This window comes from Rhinatrema bivittatum, chromosome 2, assembly GCF_901001135.1.
Source record: "Rhinatrema bivittatum chromosome 2, aRhiBiv1.1, whole genome shotgun sequence".
NCBI classification, from domain to species: domain Eukaryota; kingdom Metazoa; phylum Chordata; class Amphibia; order Gymnophiona; family Rhinatrematidae; genus Rhinatrema; species Rhinatrema bivittatum.
In genome coordinates this window covers 126,727,302-126,745,663 of record NC_042616.1, presented here as the reverse complement: position 1 = coordinate 126,745,663, position 18,362 = coordinate 126,727,302, and the positions used below count along the sequence as shown (strand labels likewise).

The 18,362-nt window shown below is 42.7% G+C and overlaps 1 protein-coding gene across 8 annotated transcripts in view; it reads right to left on the bottom strand.

Annotated features, from left to right (window-relative positions):
• Positions 1-18,362, bottom strand: part of ARHGAP12 (Rho GTPase activating protein 12) — a 287,089-nt gene that overhangs the window by 77,150 nt on the left and 191,577 nt on the right. For 4 of the 8 annotated variants that reach the window (XM_029588589.1, XM_029588588.1, XM_029588593.1 and 1 more), the window contains one exon: positions 12,709-12,831. The exons of the other annotated variants lie outside the window; for them this stretch is intronic. In XM_029588589.1, the coding sequence (XP_029444449.1) occupies positions 12,709-12,831 (123 nt within the window). The remainder of the gene's footprint in view (positions 1-12,708; positions 12,832-18,362) is intronic. 8 annotated transcript variants of the gene reach the window in all.

The window sequence follows — 18,362 nt, the reverse complement described above, 5'->3', positions numbered from 1 at the left end:
ATTTTTGTGGGGCTGCTATTACTACAAGTGTTAAATTATCAGTTGAAAAATCAATAAGACATCAGCTGTATCTTCAAGTGATTTTATTTCCAAAATAGAAAAAAAAAAGTTTACAAATAAGTTCTCAAAGGGGAGAAAAATGATTATAAGAATGCATTAGTAGTAAAATAGTAGTGCGAGCACCATATATGATGTTCTCCCTATACACAGAGTAATTTGATTCAGTAATAGTCACAGTGATTGTTAGTGTTGTTGGTTTAAGCTTAAAAATGAGATCCTTCTGCACACTTTAATACACTTGCAGCTTTTTACAAATTCAAATTAGGGAAGGATTATGCGTGGCATGCGCGGGAATCCCCGGTCCTCCCCTCTCCTGCCGCATTTGCATGGCCGAACGTCAGCATGAGGGAGTTCGTGGTGATGTCAGCGGGGCGTTGGGGCAGATTTCTATTTCATGCTCATCGCAAGATCCCGGACTCACTGTCCTTCTCGCGGGCGCCCGGCTCGCTCTCTTTGTCTGGCCGGCACCCGCGTTCCCACCCCACTCACCCTTCACTTCTCTTGCAGTTGATAAAGGCTTGGGCAAGGTTGGTAGATAGAGGCAGATGTTAGAAAGTTGTTTGACCTATGTATATCTTGTTGCAGCTGGAACTGCGGGCGGGTGTGGGTACCCGAGTCAATAGGCCAATTGGGAATGGATAACAGGGGGAGGTCGAACTGCAAGTCCTACGGAAGGGTGTGCTATTTAAAGTGGGCATGGGCTGCCTAGATGTGATGGCCCCTTTGCTTGGAGGCACAGCAGGGGGCCAGAAGATTGTGGTGGTCTTGCTTGACAAGGCGAACGCCGGTAAGACACCCGGACTCGGGACTTGTAGTCTACAGCAGCGACTCGGGTACTGCTAGAGTTGGTTTGGGTTAACAGTTAATAAAAGTGCAGCCTGTTTTTCTCCCAAATCGCATGTCAGTCTTTTATTGAAATACTTATAAACTAATTTACTTGTGCAAAAAAATTATTATTAATAATTTAATCATGAAAAATTATTGGAGAAAAAGAGGTAAGTTTCATATTCTGGGTGCTCACCTCCGCGGCGTAGCGACCTTCTTGTAGTCTAATCATCAACTAACCTCCGTCCTCCTTAAAGCAGAGACTAAACGCTGATTAAATAACGCCGTTGACTCGGAGCTTGTGAGACCGAGAGGAAGGACGTAGAGAGCTAAGCAGCGTTTTCAAAAATTGAATGGGAAAGCCGCGATTTTGCTGAATGCCAGATTGAATAAGAATGGACATGCTCCCCTGATGAAGGAAGAACAAATTTTCGAAACGCAGCTGTGTCGGGAGATAAGTTTATATATTGTTTCATTGATGGTAGTGGCAATTTAAAGTATAAGAGTCGAGCGTCCACAAATTTAGAGATTGGCGTTTCTATTTATAGATTATTTATAGAGCATTTGCAATGAGAAGAAGTCTGAAACCAATTCAAATAATTTCCCCCGAACATAGGACAAAGGAAATGGGACATTAAATAGCAGTATTTAAAAACTGTTTGACAAGCAAATTTAATGATCCGATTATGTAAGGTGGAGAATATATTTGATTTTTAAGAAAATTTATATATTGAAAATCAACAAAAAATTGTTTTTTGAATTATTAAATAAACACATAAAGGAGGACGGAGGTTAGTTGATGATTAGACTACAAGAAGGTCGCTACGCCGCGGAGGTGAGCACCCAGAATATGAAACTTACCTCTTTTTCTCCAATAATTTTTCATGATTAAATTAATAATAATTTTTTTGCACAAGTAAATTAGTTTATAAGTATTTCATTTATAGGAGAGAGTACGTTTGTTGTGAGATAGATTTATAATTCTCATCCTAAGCGGAGAAGAGTGTAGGTGATTAGTCTTTTATTGAAGACAGGATTTGGGGACCGTTACCGGGGGGGGGGGGAGTTAGGGGAGTGGAAGCGAAGGTGCGAGCTGCCAATGTTAAGAAAATAGTGAATATGGTACAAGAAATAAAAATTTATGAACTCTTTCAGTCAGTACTTTGTAACACCTTCTTTGGAAGAAATAACGGCTTCTAAATGTTTCCTGTAGTCAGCTACGACTTTTTTCTTTTGGAATTTTCTCTCACTCTTCCTTGCAGAACTTCTAACTTAAAAACATTGTCTGCTTGCATGAATTGCACGCCTGAGGTCTCCCCACACATTTTCAATACTATTCAAGTCTGGAGACATAGGACCATTCCAAAACCTTCATATTTTTTCCTTTAAGTATAAATGGAATATAAACAAGTTGAACTGTTCATCCACAACTACACAGGATATACGGTATATGGAAAAAAAAAAAAAAAAGAGTGAAGCATTTGAAGAAAAGAGCTGAAACATCTCAAAATCAGCTATTAAGTACTTAATGGTTCATTTTGAGGTACGTTTTGGCAAATTTTCTTGCTGAAATAACCAACCTCTTTAACTTCTATTTCTTTGTCTGTGGAACATTAGCTTCTAGCTTATGTTGATAGTTAGCCAAATCAATTCTTTCTTCCAACTACCCAATATTTCCTGTGCCACTGGCTGCCATACAACACCAAAACATAATATATATACTTCTCAGCTTAATGGCTTGCAAGATGTTCTTTTCTTCAAACCTGAGGCAGTGAGAGTACAGTGATTTGTCCAAGGTTACAAGGAGCACTTTGCTACAAGGTACTTCATTCCAAAAAGATTCAGACTTACCAAGGTTTTGTTTCGCATACTTTAAACAATGGATTTTTGTGATAAGGTCATAGAAAAAGGTTTCTTTTTGATAACTCCCCCATGCAGATCATTGTGTAAACACTGTTGCACTATGGATCCATAGACAACAACTCCAGTAGTAGCTAAACTTTCTAGCAGGAATTATGCATTAAGAGTTCTATTTTGCAGTAATGACTAGTTTTCAAACAGTTCTATCAGATGTTTTCTGTCTCTTTCAAATCTTGCCCTGACCTCAACATTTCTATGTAACTGCCATTTCTTAATTTAAATTGCTAGCTGAAAGCATTTCAAGTTTGTTTGTTTGTTGTTTTTGTTTTAATTAGCCTTCTCCTGCTTTGTAAGAATGAATTATCTTTATTTTCAAATGCTCAGACAACTGTTTAGAGGAGTCCATTGTTATTGAAACTAAATATTTGTTAAAATGGGGAATTTTCCTCACCTAACAGAAGGCCTAACAAGTTAATCAATGCTTTGGGCCTTAACTTAAAAAAAATAGTAATGAATCAACTGGAAGAGTAACCCAAACTTTTGCATGTGCCATATTCACTTTTTTCATTTTTTTTTTTTCAGTCTTAAAATCAGAAAATAGTAATTTTGTATTAAACATTGCAGAAAGATTTTGTGTTTAACTTTGTACTATGTAGAGGTTGTGTCAGTTTCTGTTAACTTAGAGATTCATTGAAACAAAATCTGAATAAGGGATCCTAAACTTTTGCACACACCTGTACTTAAAATATCTGTTCAAAAACATGGATCTATGTATGCAGCAATCAGATTTCTATATATGTAGATAAACAAAAATTACTGGAATTCAAATTTAGTTAATTTATTCTGTGTGTTATTTGATTTTACCACAGGCAACTCCTTAGTTTACATTTTCTAAAATTAGGTTTACAGCACAGGTTAGTTTAGCTAAGAATAGAAAATAAAGAGACACCATAAAATGAACAGCATTCTAAAGTGACAGAAATTGAATTTTTGATAAGTCAAAAATCACAAGACCGTAAAATAAAATTCCATATTCTAGAAAAGTCATCCATCATCTCTCCTCAATATCTTACAAAAAGGGCTGATGTAAGGATTCATGCCCTAACACCATCTATTCTATTACCACAAAAGCCACATCTAATCGTATATCTAGATGTACAATTAATAGACAATTCTTGAGTGGGTGTAAGGTCTGAGGCAGCAATATTGAGTATTGGCCCTTCTGCCAGCCATTAAAAGGACTAAGATTCTCTGCAATAAAGACTCAATATTTGCTCTAGGTAATCTGGCGAAAGGGGGGATTTGGCCATATTATAGACAGCTGCCAAATGTGTGATGCTGTAGGTTCTTTTAGAAGATAAATGGCTGCAGAGAAAAAAAGTTTTATTTAGTAGTATGTAGTTTAATTACATTTATATTAATTATCTTCTGAGATGTCAAATTTAAAGCTGTGATATTAAAGCATTAAATGTGGGATTTAATTTATGCCAAAAATAATTTTCCATCATTGTGGCCAACCATGATGCAGGTATATTATACACAATATGAATTTAACGAGTTTGAAATGCTGTTACATTCTTATGTTTTAGAGCTGAATATAGGTTTTTCAAATGAAGAGCTGACAGATTCACAGAGGGATAGAAAAACCCTGGCAACAAAAAAAAAAAACAAAAAACCCAGCATATAGCACAGGGAGAGATACCACCACAGCAGCCTGGGTCTAACTCCCAAAGAGAAGCGCTGCCACTGTGATTGTGGCTGGCCTGGGCCCTAAGTGAGACACTGCAGCATAGGCCTGCCTCCTACTGGATAAATATAAAGACATGTAGGGAGACAATGGCTAGAAGTAAAGATACTGGAGGAAAAGAGTAAGATGGGGGAAAGCAAGAAAAGGGAAGGGGAAGGGGTGGGAGAGCAGTAGTGAAAAGGAAGAAGTTGGGAGGAGAGCCGCTGTAGGTAAGAGTGGAAAAAACTGGAAGGGGAGAGCAAAGAAATTCATAAAGTAAAACAGCAACCTATCTTCCCCTAAAATAAGAGAAATGAGTAACTTCTCCCTCCTCTGCCACACACCTATACAAAAGAAAACAGAACAAAATAAGAGACAGATAAAAATAGAAAAAAAGAATTGGAGACAATTTCACTGCATCTAAACATTTTTGGCTGGCATCCATGTTTTTAAAATATTTTTTCACCTCTATCTACAAGTTTTATGAAGACGCTGTCTGTTACCTTTTATGTTCAAAGAGAACTATATTTAGGTGATGAAAATAGTAAAGTTCCTAAACTGGTGGCATAATTAGAAAAGCTAAAACATGAAAAGTGGCTACCAAATAGAGATTTTTGTAAGCTCATAAGTTAATTAATCCAAATAATGCAGCATGTTTAATTTCAGTGGTAAGTTTAGAGTTAAAGTGACTCCATTACTTTGGAGTCTTCACTTATTGTCAATTCATTTCACAGCTCAGTTCAAAGTACAAAGTTTAACTTCTAAAGAACTTTGGGGCTAAATTCTGTAATTCTGAAGCATGAAGTCAGCAAATATGTGCATAAATTACACCAGTTCTCAAAGCTGACATGTGCACACAAGTCTGCTTTGAAAATTATCCTACCAAATCTATCCAAAGTTATACCTGCTAAAATATCCACACAAACGTTCTGTGAAAATTTATGTGCATACCTTTCAAAATCAAAAAGCATGCACTTGACACCAAATCCCTCCCTAATGCAGACACTGAGGATGCCTCCACTCAGTCAGAGTAAACTTACATGTAAATATAACATACATATATAAGGTTACCAGCATATAGGGCTGGCAATTTTGTAAAAGGCCATTACTGCACATAACTTTCCTTACCCCACAGAAATCCTTTTGAAAATTACCATTTATATTGTTTGAGTCCCCATTTATTTAAATGACCTTCTTAGCCGATTCCTACACAGGTCTTACGATCAGTCTACGAGAACTTCCTCTACATTTTCTCGTTAAATGAAATTATAACACTGAAAATATGAGGTTGTTTCTCTCCTGCATAGCCTTTTCCCTTCCAAAGGAAGCCGGGCGTATGACAAATAATCTAGTTTTTAGATGTCAGAGAAACATTTTATTTATTTATTTATTTATTTTTTTTTTTTTGGCAGAGAGGCATTTGATTGACACAAAAACAAAGTTTGTTCTGATGGATTGTCTTAAGATTTTGACTTTTAATGGTATACTGGTTTTTAGACTTATGATAGTTTGTTTTTTGAATTTATTCTATTGATTAAGTACATTTTATGTTTTGTGGGATTTTTTTGCTCTTAGAGTAGTTTTACAGAAAAACCGTATAAATCTAAGAAAGTATACTATTTTAAGACTAAGCCCTAGTACTTTTTTCTCATTTGTTTCTGAAACAAATTGAAATTAAAAGTATTCATGTACGTGAAATAAAACTAGAATGTGGCATTGCAGGATCTGTACCAAGTTGGTTTGATTCTTATTTGTCTGATTGATCATAACAGATGTCAAGAAGAGTGGAAAAGTCTGCCTGATTTCCCATTCGCAGTGGAATCCCACAGGGTTCAGCTTTATTGACTTGCTTTTTAATATTGATCTAGTCCTGACCTGCAAGCTGCTAGGTGGACTCTGTGCTGGATACTGCTTGTATGCAGACAGTTTTTTATCCCAGTATTACCCTCATGGACTGAGACCACTGAAATGATATCTATATGTCTGCAGTAAAGAAATGGCCACCTCATAAGCTTTCTTTGAAGCTTTCAAAGACTGAAAACATTGTGCTGCAGTGCTCAATTATTGATGGAATTCCTTCTTTTATGTGCATTGAGCTGACTGAAATCCCTATTGTCAATAAGGTTAAGAATCTTGGAATTCTCATGGATTCTAACTTAACTTTTAATCAGCAAATTAAATCTGTAGTCAAAGATGGCTTTTTTAAATTACAGGAAGTTCATGGATTGAAGCTACTTTTCAGGTCTTCAGATTTTCAGCTTCTAGTTCAAATTTTATTTTGCCCTTGATAGATTACTGCAACTCCATTTATAACGGGTTGTCTGCGTTTGCTTTGAAGGTTTTACAAAATTTTACAAAATGCTGCAGAGTCCAGCTGATTTCAGGTTGTGCCATTAGATAGCATATGACTGTTTTTTTGAAATTCATTGGCTTCTGGTATTTTGGGAGGTTAATTACAAAGTGGCAGTAATGATAGAAAAAAGTCCAAGCAACTTTATAGGTGAATGCAATGTTTTACCTCCAGCTAGGTCTAGGCCTAGAACCCCAGTAGTAGGCAGAATTTATGAGATCAAATTAGATCTCAAGTTAGAAATCTGGAAATCATTTTTTATTCTGAACTGTCTTTTTAGACATTAACCTTGTACAAACATCTTTTTTCAAGCTTCAAATGATACGGCGGTTAAGTCCATTTCTTGAACCTGACATTTTCTGCACTATAATACAAGAGATTGTAACTTGCTGCATATAGGTCTTCCTACTTATAGACTGCAACCTTTGCAGTTGGTCCAAAACACGACAGCTCACATACTGGCAAATATATCTCTTCGTGACCATATTTTACCTACTTAAATTTCACTGCATTGGTTTACCAATGAAATGGAGGATAAAGTATAAAATTTGGAATTCAATTCATAAGGTTGGCATGATGATATTAAATGTTGCACCAGTTCTATATTGAGAATATATAGACCAGGATGCGCTTTGAGATCTGAGGGAAAATGCCTTCTTGAAATCCAATGAAAATGGTAAACGAACTGACAAGAGACAGAACCTTCTTGATAGTGGGTCCTGTTTCTTTTGGAACTCACTACCAGACAATATCAGAACAATTGGCAACAAATATCAATGCAAAAAGTCACTAAAAACATTTCAGCAAGCCTATATTATGGAGGTGAGAGCAAACTTGTATAATTTTCAAGATTAATAGACCTGTGAGTATAATGTAATTTTACTGGCTTTATAGGCTTTTTATGAGGTAACTTCTGGCATGGTAATTAATTTGCCTACAGGTCCATAGGATATATAAATGTTTGTTTTATTTGTACATTTGCTTTTATTATGTATATTCATATGTAAGCCACTTTATAATGGTTTCTCCATGAAAGTGCAACAAATTTTTAATAAATTCAAATTCAAATATACATTTGTGAAATCAATCAATACATGAGTACTGGTAAAAACTTTTCTATATTAGATTTAAAGGGAAATCATTAGCAGAAAAATATTAAAAAATGTTGCCTACATCCCAATAGTTGTTAGTGTATAACAAATCTGGGAGTTTTTATTATTTTCTATTGCAGTCTTCCTTCCATGCAACTAGTCCATTAAAAAAAAAACAAAAAAAACCCATGTACTATTACTACAGCGTGGAACACTGAAACGCTTACTGGGGTGAATTTTCATACCTACCTGGCGCGCACATATGTGCACCCGATTTTATAAGATATGCGCTGTTATAAAATCGGGGGTCAGCGCGCGCAAGGGGGTGCACAATTGTGCACCCTACACACACCGACGCCTGCAGGCTTCCCCCATTCCCTCCCAGGCTACTCCAAAATCGCAGTGGCCTATGAGGAAACTTCCCCTTCCCACCCCTTCCCCCTAACCTATCCCCATCTCCCCCCCCAAAATTTGAATTCCCCTTTTGCGCCTGCCTAGATGCAGGCGCAGGCTGCGCGCACCAGCAGCCTGCCGGGCACATGGTCCTCCAACACAGTGGCAAACGGCCGCTGTGCCGGAGAGCTCTGGCCCTGCCCCCGCCAGCCACTTTTGTAAAGCCCCAGGACTTAGACGCGTCCCGCTGGGCCTTTAAAAAATAGGCCTGGCGCGTGTAGGGCTTTTAAAATTAGCCCCACTATGTTTTTTGAACAGAAAGGATATTTGTGTAAGGAGCTAAAAAACTAAGCTTCGATTCTTGGGAGATTATGGGCCGGATTATCAAAACATTATGCGTGTAACTGGACCTACGCGCGCCGGGCCTATTTTAAAAAGGCCCGGCGACACTCGTAAAGCCATGGGATGCGTCTAAGTCTCGGGGCTTTCAAAAAAGTGGTGGGGAGGGGGCGGGGTCAGAGGCTCTCGGCACAGCAGCCATTTGCCGCTGTGCCGGGGAATTGCCCACTGCCAGTCGGCCGGCAGGCACAACAGGGCAGGATAATTTTTTGGGGGGGGTTAGCTTAGGGCTGGGGGAGTAGGAAAGTTTCCTCTGAGGCCGCTCCGATTTCAGAGCAGCCTGGGAGGGAACGGGGGAAGGCAGCGCGGCTCGGTGCGTGCAAGGTGCACAATTGTGCACCCCCTTGCACGCGCTGCCCCCCAATTTTATAACTTGCGCGCGCAAGTCTTCCCTCCACCAGCGGTCCTCAGTGAGCCTTGCTCACTATCTTGCCAGTTACCTTCTCGCTGATTACACAACACCCTGCCTGTCCAGTGCCTCTTCATTTAGTCACCTTGGCTCTCTGATCTGGCCAGCCTTACTTGTTATTGTCTTGTCTTGAGGTCTACCCAGGCCTCCTGCCTTGCCTTGTGGCCTTCTCTTGGCCACTTACCTTCCTCTGTGGTCTCTCTTGGCCTCTTGCCTTGGGCCCTTCCAGACCTTCTGGCCTTGCAGGCCTATTTGCCATGCTCAGTCCCCTCTTGGGATTTTCTGCCTTACCTTATGGCCTCTGAGCCCACTAGGTTCTCCTAGGCAGCTTTGTGCCTTGTTAGGCTTTCCTGTTTATTGTTGCCTGTTCTGTCCAGTCCTTGTTCAGTCTTATACTGCCCAGTCCAGTCCTTTGTCAGTTTTCTAGGCCTCGCCCTTTTGCCTCAGGTCTTGCCTTGTCCAGCCTGTGCCTGACCTCATTTCCCAGCCTGTATTCAGTTCCCACCCTGATGTTCTACAGAAGACAAACCCTATCATCCCCTAGAACTAAAAGGCTCAATCTGCATGTGAGAGGGTTGGGATAGGCAGATCAGCTCCAGTCAGGTCCTGCAAACAGATACAGTCTCTTTGGGGATGCACCCCTGACTCCAGCCTGCCATATCATGACAGAATGAAGAGGCCAAAACCCCCACAGGCTTCCTGCCAACCCAGCGAGTCCAGAACAGACTTTTCTGCAATACACTAGCAATTGTGTTCCTGTCCTAGCAACTTAAGTCATTCTAGATTCTATGCTATTTTTTAATGTCTGCCCTGCTTGCCAAGTTTAGAATTCTCCAACTTTCTCTGAGTGCTACCAATGTCATTTCCTTAATCCAGCCAGCTAAAGTTGCAAAAAGTGTTAGTATGCTAACCTTTACTTCACAGAGACCTGCTTTAGTTGTGGGGTTTTACACATGCCTTCTATGCCACAAACACCGGTGTCTGCCAGCAAGCAATCTACTGTGGAAGCTCCCAGCCCAGCATCTTTGAAAACCACAGCCCATCCAGACAGGTAAAATTCAGCCAAAGAAAATTAACCACCACCTGTAAATGTAAATTTTGCTTTAATACCCAGCACAGCCTCCTTGAAAAGCATGGCTAATTCAAGCACAACTTGCCAACTTAATTTAAATGTCTTACAAGCAAAAGCAAATTCTGCTTCTATTTTCAGCACTCCTTCAGTTCTCCTGCACCGGTCTCAGATGGCAGAAATTTTAAAACAGACAGCTAATTGATTCAGCCCCAGGAACCCAGCTGCCATCAGGTGCAGGAAGCAAACTAACAAGTTCAGCTTATGTGCCTTTCCTATACCGGCCTTCTCTGAATCTCTCTTGAGTGTACGTGGCTTAGGAAATAACTTCAATTATGTTACATTGAAAAGCCACTCCAGACTACTATTCTTACAACTGCAGTTCTGACTTCAGGGAACTCTTGGGCTTCTATTCAATCATTATGCATTGTGAAAAAACCTTTAACATTGTCTACACGTTCTCTCACCTTCCCAGCCTGAGGGAATAGTAATTCCATCTGAAGTCTTGCCAGTCTCAACTGTGCCTCAGCTCCAGGAGCCGCCCATTCTATCCACTCCACTCGAGACCCAGTTCAGCAGATCCTCCGAGGAACTTCAGACATTCCAGCTAGCCAGCACCCTGGAGACTCTGGCCCAGCCTCAAAGAGACCCCGAACCAGCGGCCCAGCCTCAAAGAGATCCCAAGTCAGCAGCATAGCCTCGAAGAGACTTTGAACCAAGGCCTTAGCTTCAGAGAGATTCCAAGCTAGCAGTCCAGCTCCAGCAAAACTCTGAACCAGCAGCCCAGCCCCTGAGAGGTCCCAAGCCAATAGTCCAGTCTCAGAGAGACCTTGAACCAACCATCCAGTCTTAAAGAGAGGTCTATATCGCCATCCAGCTCCAGAGGGATGCCAGCACAACCACCCAGTGCCAGAGAGATTCTGGCCCCATACCTCAGCATTTAAGAAACATTAATTCAGCGCCCCAAAGAACCTGATTCAGCATTTTGGTGCCCCGGAGAACCTGATTTTGCACTTTTGTGCAAACAAAGCTTTGGTTCAAGACCACTGCTTCAGAGAGACCCTAGTTCTACACTTATGTTCCAAGCACCTTTGTCTCCCTTCAAAATCTGAACTCTACTGACTGCAATTCAAGGAAAACTTGTACCTAATGGTCATACTCCCCAGAGTAAATGGGACCCAGAGCATGGATCTTAAAGAGGGAGGTACAGTCCTACACTGTGCCCTGATGTTCTGCAGAAGACAAGTCCTACTGGCACCCAGAACACAAGGGCTCAACCTACAGGTTTGTGGGGGCAGGGGAGGGGGTTGGTTATGCAGAAGATCAGATACAGTCCTGTCCTGCAGCCCAGTACCACACCTCTGTGGGGGTGCTCTCTGACTCCAGACTGCCAATCCTTGACAGGGGTTGTCTAAAACCAGAGAATAATATGAAAAAACATTTATAGTATTTTACACCCTAATTGTAAAATGTAATCTTTATTATCATACTAGCTACAATAAACTAAGTCATAGTGAAAATTTATTTTTCTATTAAAACGAAGTAGTATCTAAAGTAGTAGTATATAAATTGCTCAAAATATCACTTTGCCTATTGCTTTTTCCTTTGGTCTTATTCTTAGTTTCCTATGTAGTAGCTCAGTCTGTGTATTTTATGTATTTTCATATGTATTTAAAATAAAGACATTACTTATTGTCATACTTTATTTCCTAATTAAAAAAAAATCTCCTAACCAAAGTCTATTCCTCAGCTCCTTTTATTATGCTCATACTTTCTATGCAACAGTGCAATAATTGTATGCATTTTGTTAAGGACCAGCTCAGCTGTACCCTGGTATACTCAGATTTATAGCAGTGAATAAAGTCAAGTAAAAGGAATGGTCAAATAATTTAAATAATGTCAACAAAAATCAAATCAAATCAGAATACAGAAGGCTCTTAATGACTAACTACAAAGTGGACTGCCTCAAGTTTTTCCCAGAACAATTGCTTTAAAAAAAATATCTTTTTTGTCTGTGAGATTTTCTCTTTAACGAAATACCACTAAAATAATATGGATATTTTCTCTTTACTCTGACAGAAAGTGTTCTGTTCTCCATCATCTAGTTTATCTATGGATTAAAAAAAAACTATTATTTACTATAACTACAGAGGCTGTTTGATTAAAATGACCCCTTAAGCAGATGTCTTACGTTTTCATAATAGATGTTAGGGAATACATTAGAGATTGAAATATAAATATTAATTTGTAAGTTAGAGAATTAGTAGATTATAGTTTACTATCAAGTGTAAGATTAATATATTAAACAAAAAGATTACATGGTAGCATTAATTACACATTCAAGAACTAAAAGCTAGGGTGAATATACAATCAGTCTAAGGACCAGAAATACTTAGAAAGTTTTCCCATTTTGTCTCTATGGAAAAAATACATTGTACATTTGGTCCAATTTTATCTATATAGAACTGTAAAATGTTTATGGTCATAAAACTGATATAGTGGCAACTCCCATGCAATTACACATACAGTGATAGCTGAAACAGGATCAGAGTTTACATAGGTGATGGCAGGCCGATGGCTGACAGAATTTTTCCAGGTAGCGAGCAGCGAGAGGAGGAGCTCAGGAATTGAGCACCATGTGCAGAATGACTTGATGAAAAAAAGGAATAAAAGCGATGTCACAAAACAATGCAAACAGCAAAGAGATATACAAGAGAAACTTGTAAACCAAGCAACACACAGAAGAAATTTACTGAAACATGAAGCTACAGAAACTGAGAAGACTACAATTTGGGTATCCCCCACACACATTTAGCAAATGTTGCTTACCTGATGTAACAGGTGTTCTCACAGGACAGCAGGATGTTAGTCCTCACAAATGGGTGACATCGAGGATGGAGCCCACCACGGAAAACTTCTGTCAAAGTTTAACAGAACTTTGACTGGCCCCTACTGGGCATGCCCAGCACGGCACTGACCCTGCAGCCAGCAGGGGTCTCCCTTCAGTCTGATTTTCAAAGCTACAAGCAGTGCCTAAAAAGTAAAATTAAAACGAACCCAACACCGCGGGGTGGCGGGCGGGTTTCGTGAGGACTAACATCCTGCTGTCCTGTGAGAACACCTGTTACATCAGGTAAGCAACATTTGCTTTCTCACAGGACAAGCAGGATGGTTGTCCTCACAAATGGGTGAGTACCGAGCTGAGGATGTCCTGACTTGCACCAAATGCACCCAACGACGTGCAACAGGCACAACAACTGGGGTGGAATTTGGGAAAGGGCATCCGCACCCTACCGGGCAGGTGGAAGGGTGTTGGTACATCATGTTGGAAAAAGGTTACGCAAGACAGATTGGCCGAAGATGAAGTCCTGTCTTCCAGCTTTGTCCAAACAATAGTGGGCTGCAAAGGTATGGAGAGAACTCCAGGTTGCAGCTCTACAGATGTCAGGAAGCGGCACCGATCGAAGGTGTGCTACTGAAGTCGCCATGGCCCTCACAGAGTGTGCTTTGACACGGTCTTGGAAAGGAATGCCTGCTTGCTCATAGCAAAAAGAAATGCAGTCCGCCAACCAGGAGGAAAGAGCCTGCTTACCCACAGGTTGTCCTAACTTGTTAGGATGGAAAGAGACAAATAATTGAGTGCTCTTCCTGTGAGCAACTGTACGGTCTAGATAAAAAGCTAGAGCTCGTTTACAGTCTAGGGTATGCAGAGTCTGTTCCCCGGAGTTGGAGTGGGGCCTGGGAAAAAAGATAGGTAGTATGATGGATTGATTGATATGAAACTCCGAAACTACCTTAGGTAAGAACTTAGGGTGAGTGCGGAGTACCGCCCGGTCCTGCAGGAGCTTAGTGTAAGGCGGATAGGTAACTAGGGCCTGCAATTCACTAACCCTGCGAGCTGAAGTAACAGCCAAAAGGAATAACACTTTCCAAGTGAGATATTTCAAGTCACAGGAGTGCAGAGGTTCGAAAGGTGGTTTCATTAGAAGACCAAGAACCAGATTAAGGTCCCAAGATGGGGCCGGAGGACGTAAGGGTGGCTTCAGATGGAGCAAGCCCTTAAGAAAGCGTGTTACCAGGGGTTGTACTAAAATAGGGACACCCTCGATACCTTTATGGAAAGCGGCTACCACACTGACATGCATCTTTATGGAAGAGGTTTTAAGACCTGATTCCGATAGATGCCATAAATAGTCCAAGAATTTCGAGACTGGACAGGAAAGGGGATCAAGGGACTGAGAAGTGCACCATGATGTGTACCTTTTCCATTTGTATGAATAGGACCTTCTGGTGGAGGGCTTTCGTGAAGCTATCAGGACACGAGAAACTGAATCCGAAAGGTTAAAAGGTTGAAGGACTAACCTTTCAACATCCATGCCGTCAGGGACAAGGCTTGGAGGTTGGGATGGAGGAGGCATCCGTCGTTTTGAGTGAGTAGATGCGGGTCCTTTCCCAAGGGAATGTGCCTGCAGATGGAGAGATCCTGGAGTATGGGAAACCATACTTGGCGTGGCTAGTAAGGTGCTATCAGGATCATGGTACCTCCGTCCTGGCGTAGCTTCACGAGAGTCCTCGACAGAAGAGGAAGTGGAGGGAATGCATAAAGCAGACCGGTTGCCCACTTGAGGGAGAAGGCATCCCTGGGCCGAGAGTGTTGGCTCCGAATGAGAGAGCAGTAATTGTCCACTTTGTGGTTCTGAGGGGACGCAAAGAGGTCTATGTAAGGATAACCCCACTTGTGAAATAGAGAGGTCGCTACCAAGGGATTGAGTGACCACTCATGTGGTTGGAAGACACGGCTCAGTTGGTCTGCCAATACATTGTCTACTCCCGGCAGGTAGGTGGCCCTGAGGTACATAGAGTGGGAGAGGGCTTCTGCCCAAATCTGCGCAGCTTCCTGACACAGAAGGAAGGAGCCTGTGCCTCCCTGTTTATGTACCAACATGGCCACCTGGTTGTCCGTTTGGATCAAGATTATCTGATTCGACAGGTGAGCTTGGAAAGTTCTGAGCGCGTAGCGGATTGCTCGCAGTTCCAAGAAATTTATCTGGTGTTCGGCTTCCTCTCGAGACCAGAGTCCTTGAGTTTGGAGATCGTCCACATGGGCTCCCCAACCGATGTGGGAAGCATCGGTAGTTAGGATTATTTGGGGATCTGGTAGAAGAAAAGGTAAGCCCTGAAGGAGGTTGACTTGAGTCGTCCACCAGGTTAAAGATAGGCGTAGCGCTTGTGTAATTGTGACAATGGAGGTCAGGGGCTGAAGAGCTTGAATCCATTGATGTCGCAGAGTCCATTGGGTAACTCTCATGGCTAGTCGGGTCATGGGAGTGACTTGGACCGAGGATGCCATGTGTCCTAGGAGAATGAGGAATTGGCGAGCCGTGGCAGTGTTTTGAGACTGGAGCTGGCGAGCTAGGGACATGAGAGTTTGGACCCTTTGAAGTGGAAGGAAGGCCTTTGCCTGTAAGGTGTCCAAGTCTGCCCCAATGAAGGATAAGGTTTGAGATGGGACTAACCAAGATTTCTCGTAATTGACAAGAAACCCTAAGGAAAGGAGTGTGTGAATTGTCAAGTTTAGGGAGGATTGAGTAATCTGTGGGGTGGAGGCCCTGATTAGCCAATCGTCCAGGTAGGGGTAGACGTGGACACCTTCCTTCCTGAGGAATGCTGCTACCACGACGAGACATTTGGTAAAGACTCGTGGAGCAGACGCCAGACCGAAAGGTAGTACCCGGTATTGATAATGGTTTCGTCCCACCAGAAAACGTAGATACTTGCGATGGGATTGTGTTATCGCAATGTGGGTATAAGCGTCTTTGAGGTCGAGAGAGCACAGCCAATCCCCCTCTTGCAGCAGAGGGAGAAGCGAGCCCAGGGTTACCATCTTGAACTTTTCTTTTTGAAGGTACTTGTTGAGGGCTCGAAGGTCCAAAATAGGACGTAGCCCCCCTGATTTCTTTGGTATTAGGAAGTACCTGGAGTAGAATCCCTTCCCTCGTTGAGAGGGAGGGACGGGTTCTATAGCATTTGATTGCAGAAGAAGGGATACTTCTTGTTGTAATTGAGTCAAATGGCTGGTTAGACTCCATGCTTGAAGAGGCGGGGAGTCTGCCGGAAGAGTAATGAAGTTGAGGTGGTATCCCTGTGCGATAATTGTTAGTACCCACTGATCTGAGGTGATCTGTATCCAGTGTTGTAAAAAGTGGTACAGTCGACCCCCCACAGGGATGTCTGGAAGAGGGGTTTGGCATGTGCTCCCTACAGGGAAGTCAAAGGCCCGCTGCAGGCCCAGGAGGTGGGGCTACAGCAGGTCTTTGCTTCCGAGGCTGGCGTGGCTGAGCTCTGTTGGAGGACCGTGCAGGTCGAGGCCTAGCCGATGGAGGATAATAACGACGTGGCCGAAAGAACGACTTTTTAGAGTCCTTCTTAGGTGGTTGTTTGGAGGACACCTCAGATGGAATGGATGAGAGTTGTTTCAACGTCTCGTGGTGATCTTTTAATTCAGCTACAATTTGCTGAATTTGTTCTCCAAACAAATTGTCCCCTAAGCAGGGTAAATCAGATAGACAATCCTGGACCTCTGGGCGAAGGTTGGATGACTTTAACCAAGCCCAACGTCTGGCTGAGATGGCTGTGGCTGAAACTTTTGTGGAAGCATCGAAGATGTCATAGGCCGTTCTAATTTCGTGCTTCCCTGCCTCAAATCCTTTGTGAAGAAGGGCTTGAAGCTGTGGTTGGTATTGTTCCGGCAAGGTGTCAGCGTAGTCTTGCATCTGTTTAAGGATGGCTCTGTTATATTGAGTCATGTAAAGTTGATAAGAAGCTATGCGTGAAATCAACATAGCTCCATGATACACTTTCCGTCCCACACTATCCAGGAATTTGTTGTCCTTGGTAGGTGGAGTGGAAGAGTGTGGCTTTAGACGCTTGGCCTTCTTTTGCGCGGACTCAACCACAACAGAGCGATGATCCAGTTGAGGCTTCTGAAACCCTGGTGCTGACTGGACAAGATATGTGGAGTCAGCTTTCTTGTTAACTGGTGAAACAGATGAAGGAGATTCCCAGTTTTTCTTTAAAAGATCCAGAAACACCTGGTGAATAGGGATGGAAGCGATGATTTTAGGAGCATCCAGAAATTGGAGCAGTTCCATCATCTGGTGTCTGTCATCGGTTTCAGATTGCAGCTGAAAAGGTACAAGTTCCGACATCTCCTTCACAAAATTAATAAAAGAGAGATCCTCAGGAGGAGAACGTTTTCTACTCTCTGTAGGAGATGGTGGTGAAGGTAAATCTGTGTCAGAAGATGTATCATCACCCCAGGTATCGTAGGGATCATGTGGGGCTTGAAGCCCTGAAGGTCCTGGTTGAGGATCCGAAGGCATCGAGTGAAATCTTGATGGCATCGGTGCTGCAGGCGGAACTGGGAATGGCATAGAGGGCTTCGGCGCTGCCGATGGAATCGGTGCCGTCTTGGAATCGATGGAGCCGAAGGATAAATCGGTGGAGAGACACGAGAAGGCACCGATGGGACCACCCCGGAAGGGGGAATCAGGAACGGTGTTTCTCCTGCCAATGAGAATCCTGTCGGAGACGGTGGTGTTGTAGGTGCTACTGGAATCACCGATGGAAGGGCCGTCATAAGCGCCTCCATGCAGCGCAGTAGCGGTGCTAGAGCTTCCACCAGAGGCTCGGTGGTCGGTTCCCTCCTCGGTGGCGGAGGCGGTGCCGGAATCGGTGCCGGAGACGGTTGGAACTTCTGCATCGCTTTCTCGATGGCCTCCTGGACCAGCCGGTCCAGTTCTGCCCGGAGACCAGGGGTAACGATACCCGTCTCGACAGGAGAGGGAGGCTGAGGCTGAGCCGGAGGGACCACCATAACCGGTGGGATCACGGCTCCCACACCCCGAGAGGGTGAGGGTTTCCTCGGTGCCTGCGAACGAGACGTGGACGGTGCCAGGTCTGACCGAGGCTTTTTAGTCTGTGGCTCGGCCTGTACGGAGGTTGATGGCTCTGGATCCTCGACGGGCCGAGACTTGTGCCGTCGATGGCGATGTTTGTCTTTCCGATCTCCTCGCCCATCCGGGGAGGGGACAGGAGTCGACGGCCGAGAAGTCATCGATGGTGGACGGTCACCGGAGGGTTGACGGTGATGGTGCAACTTCGACGGTGCCGGTTCCGAT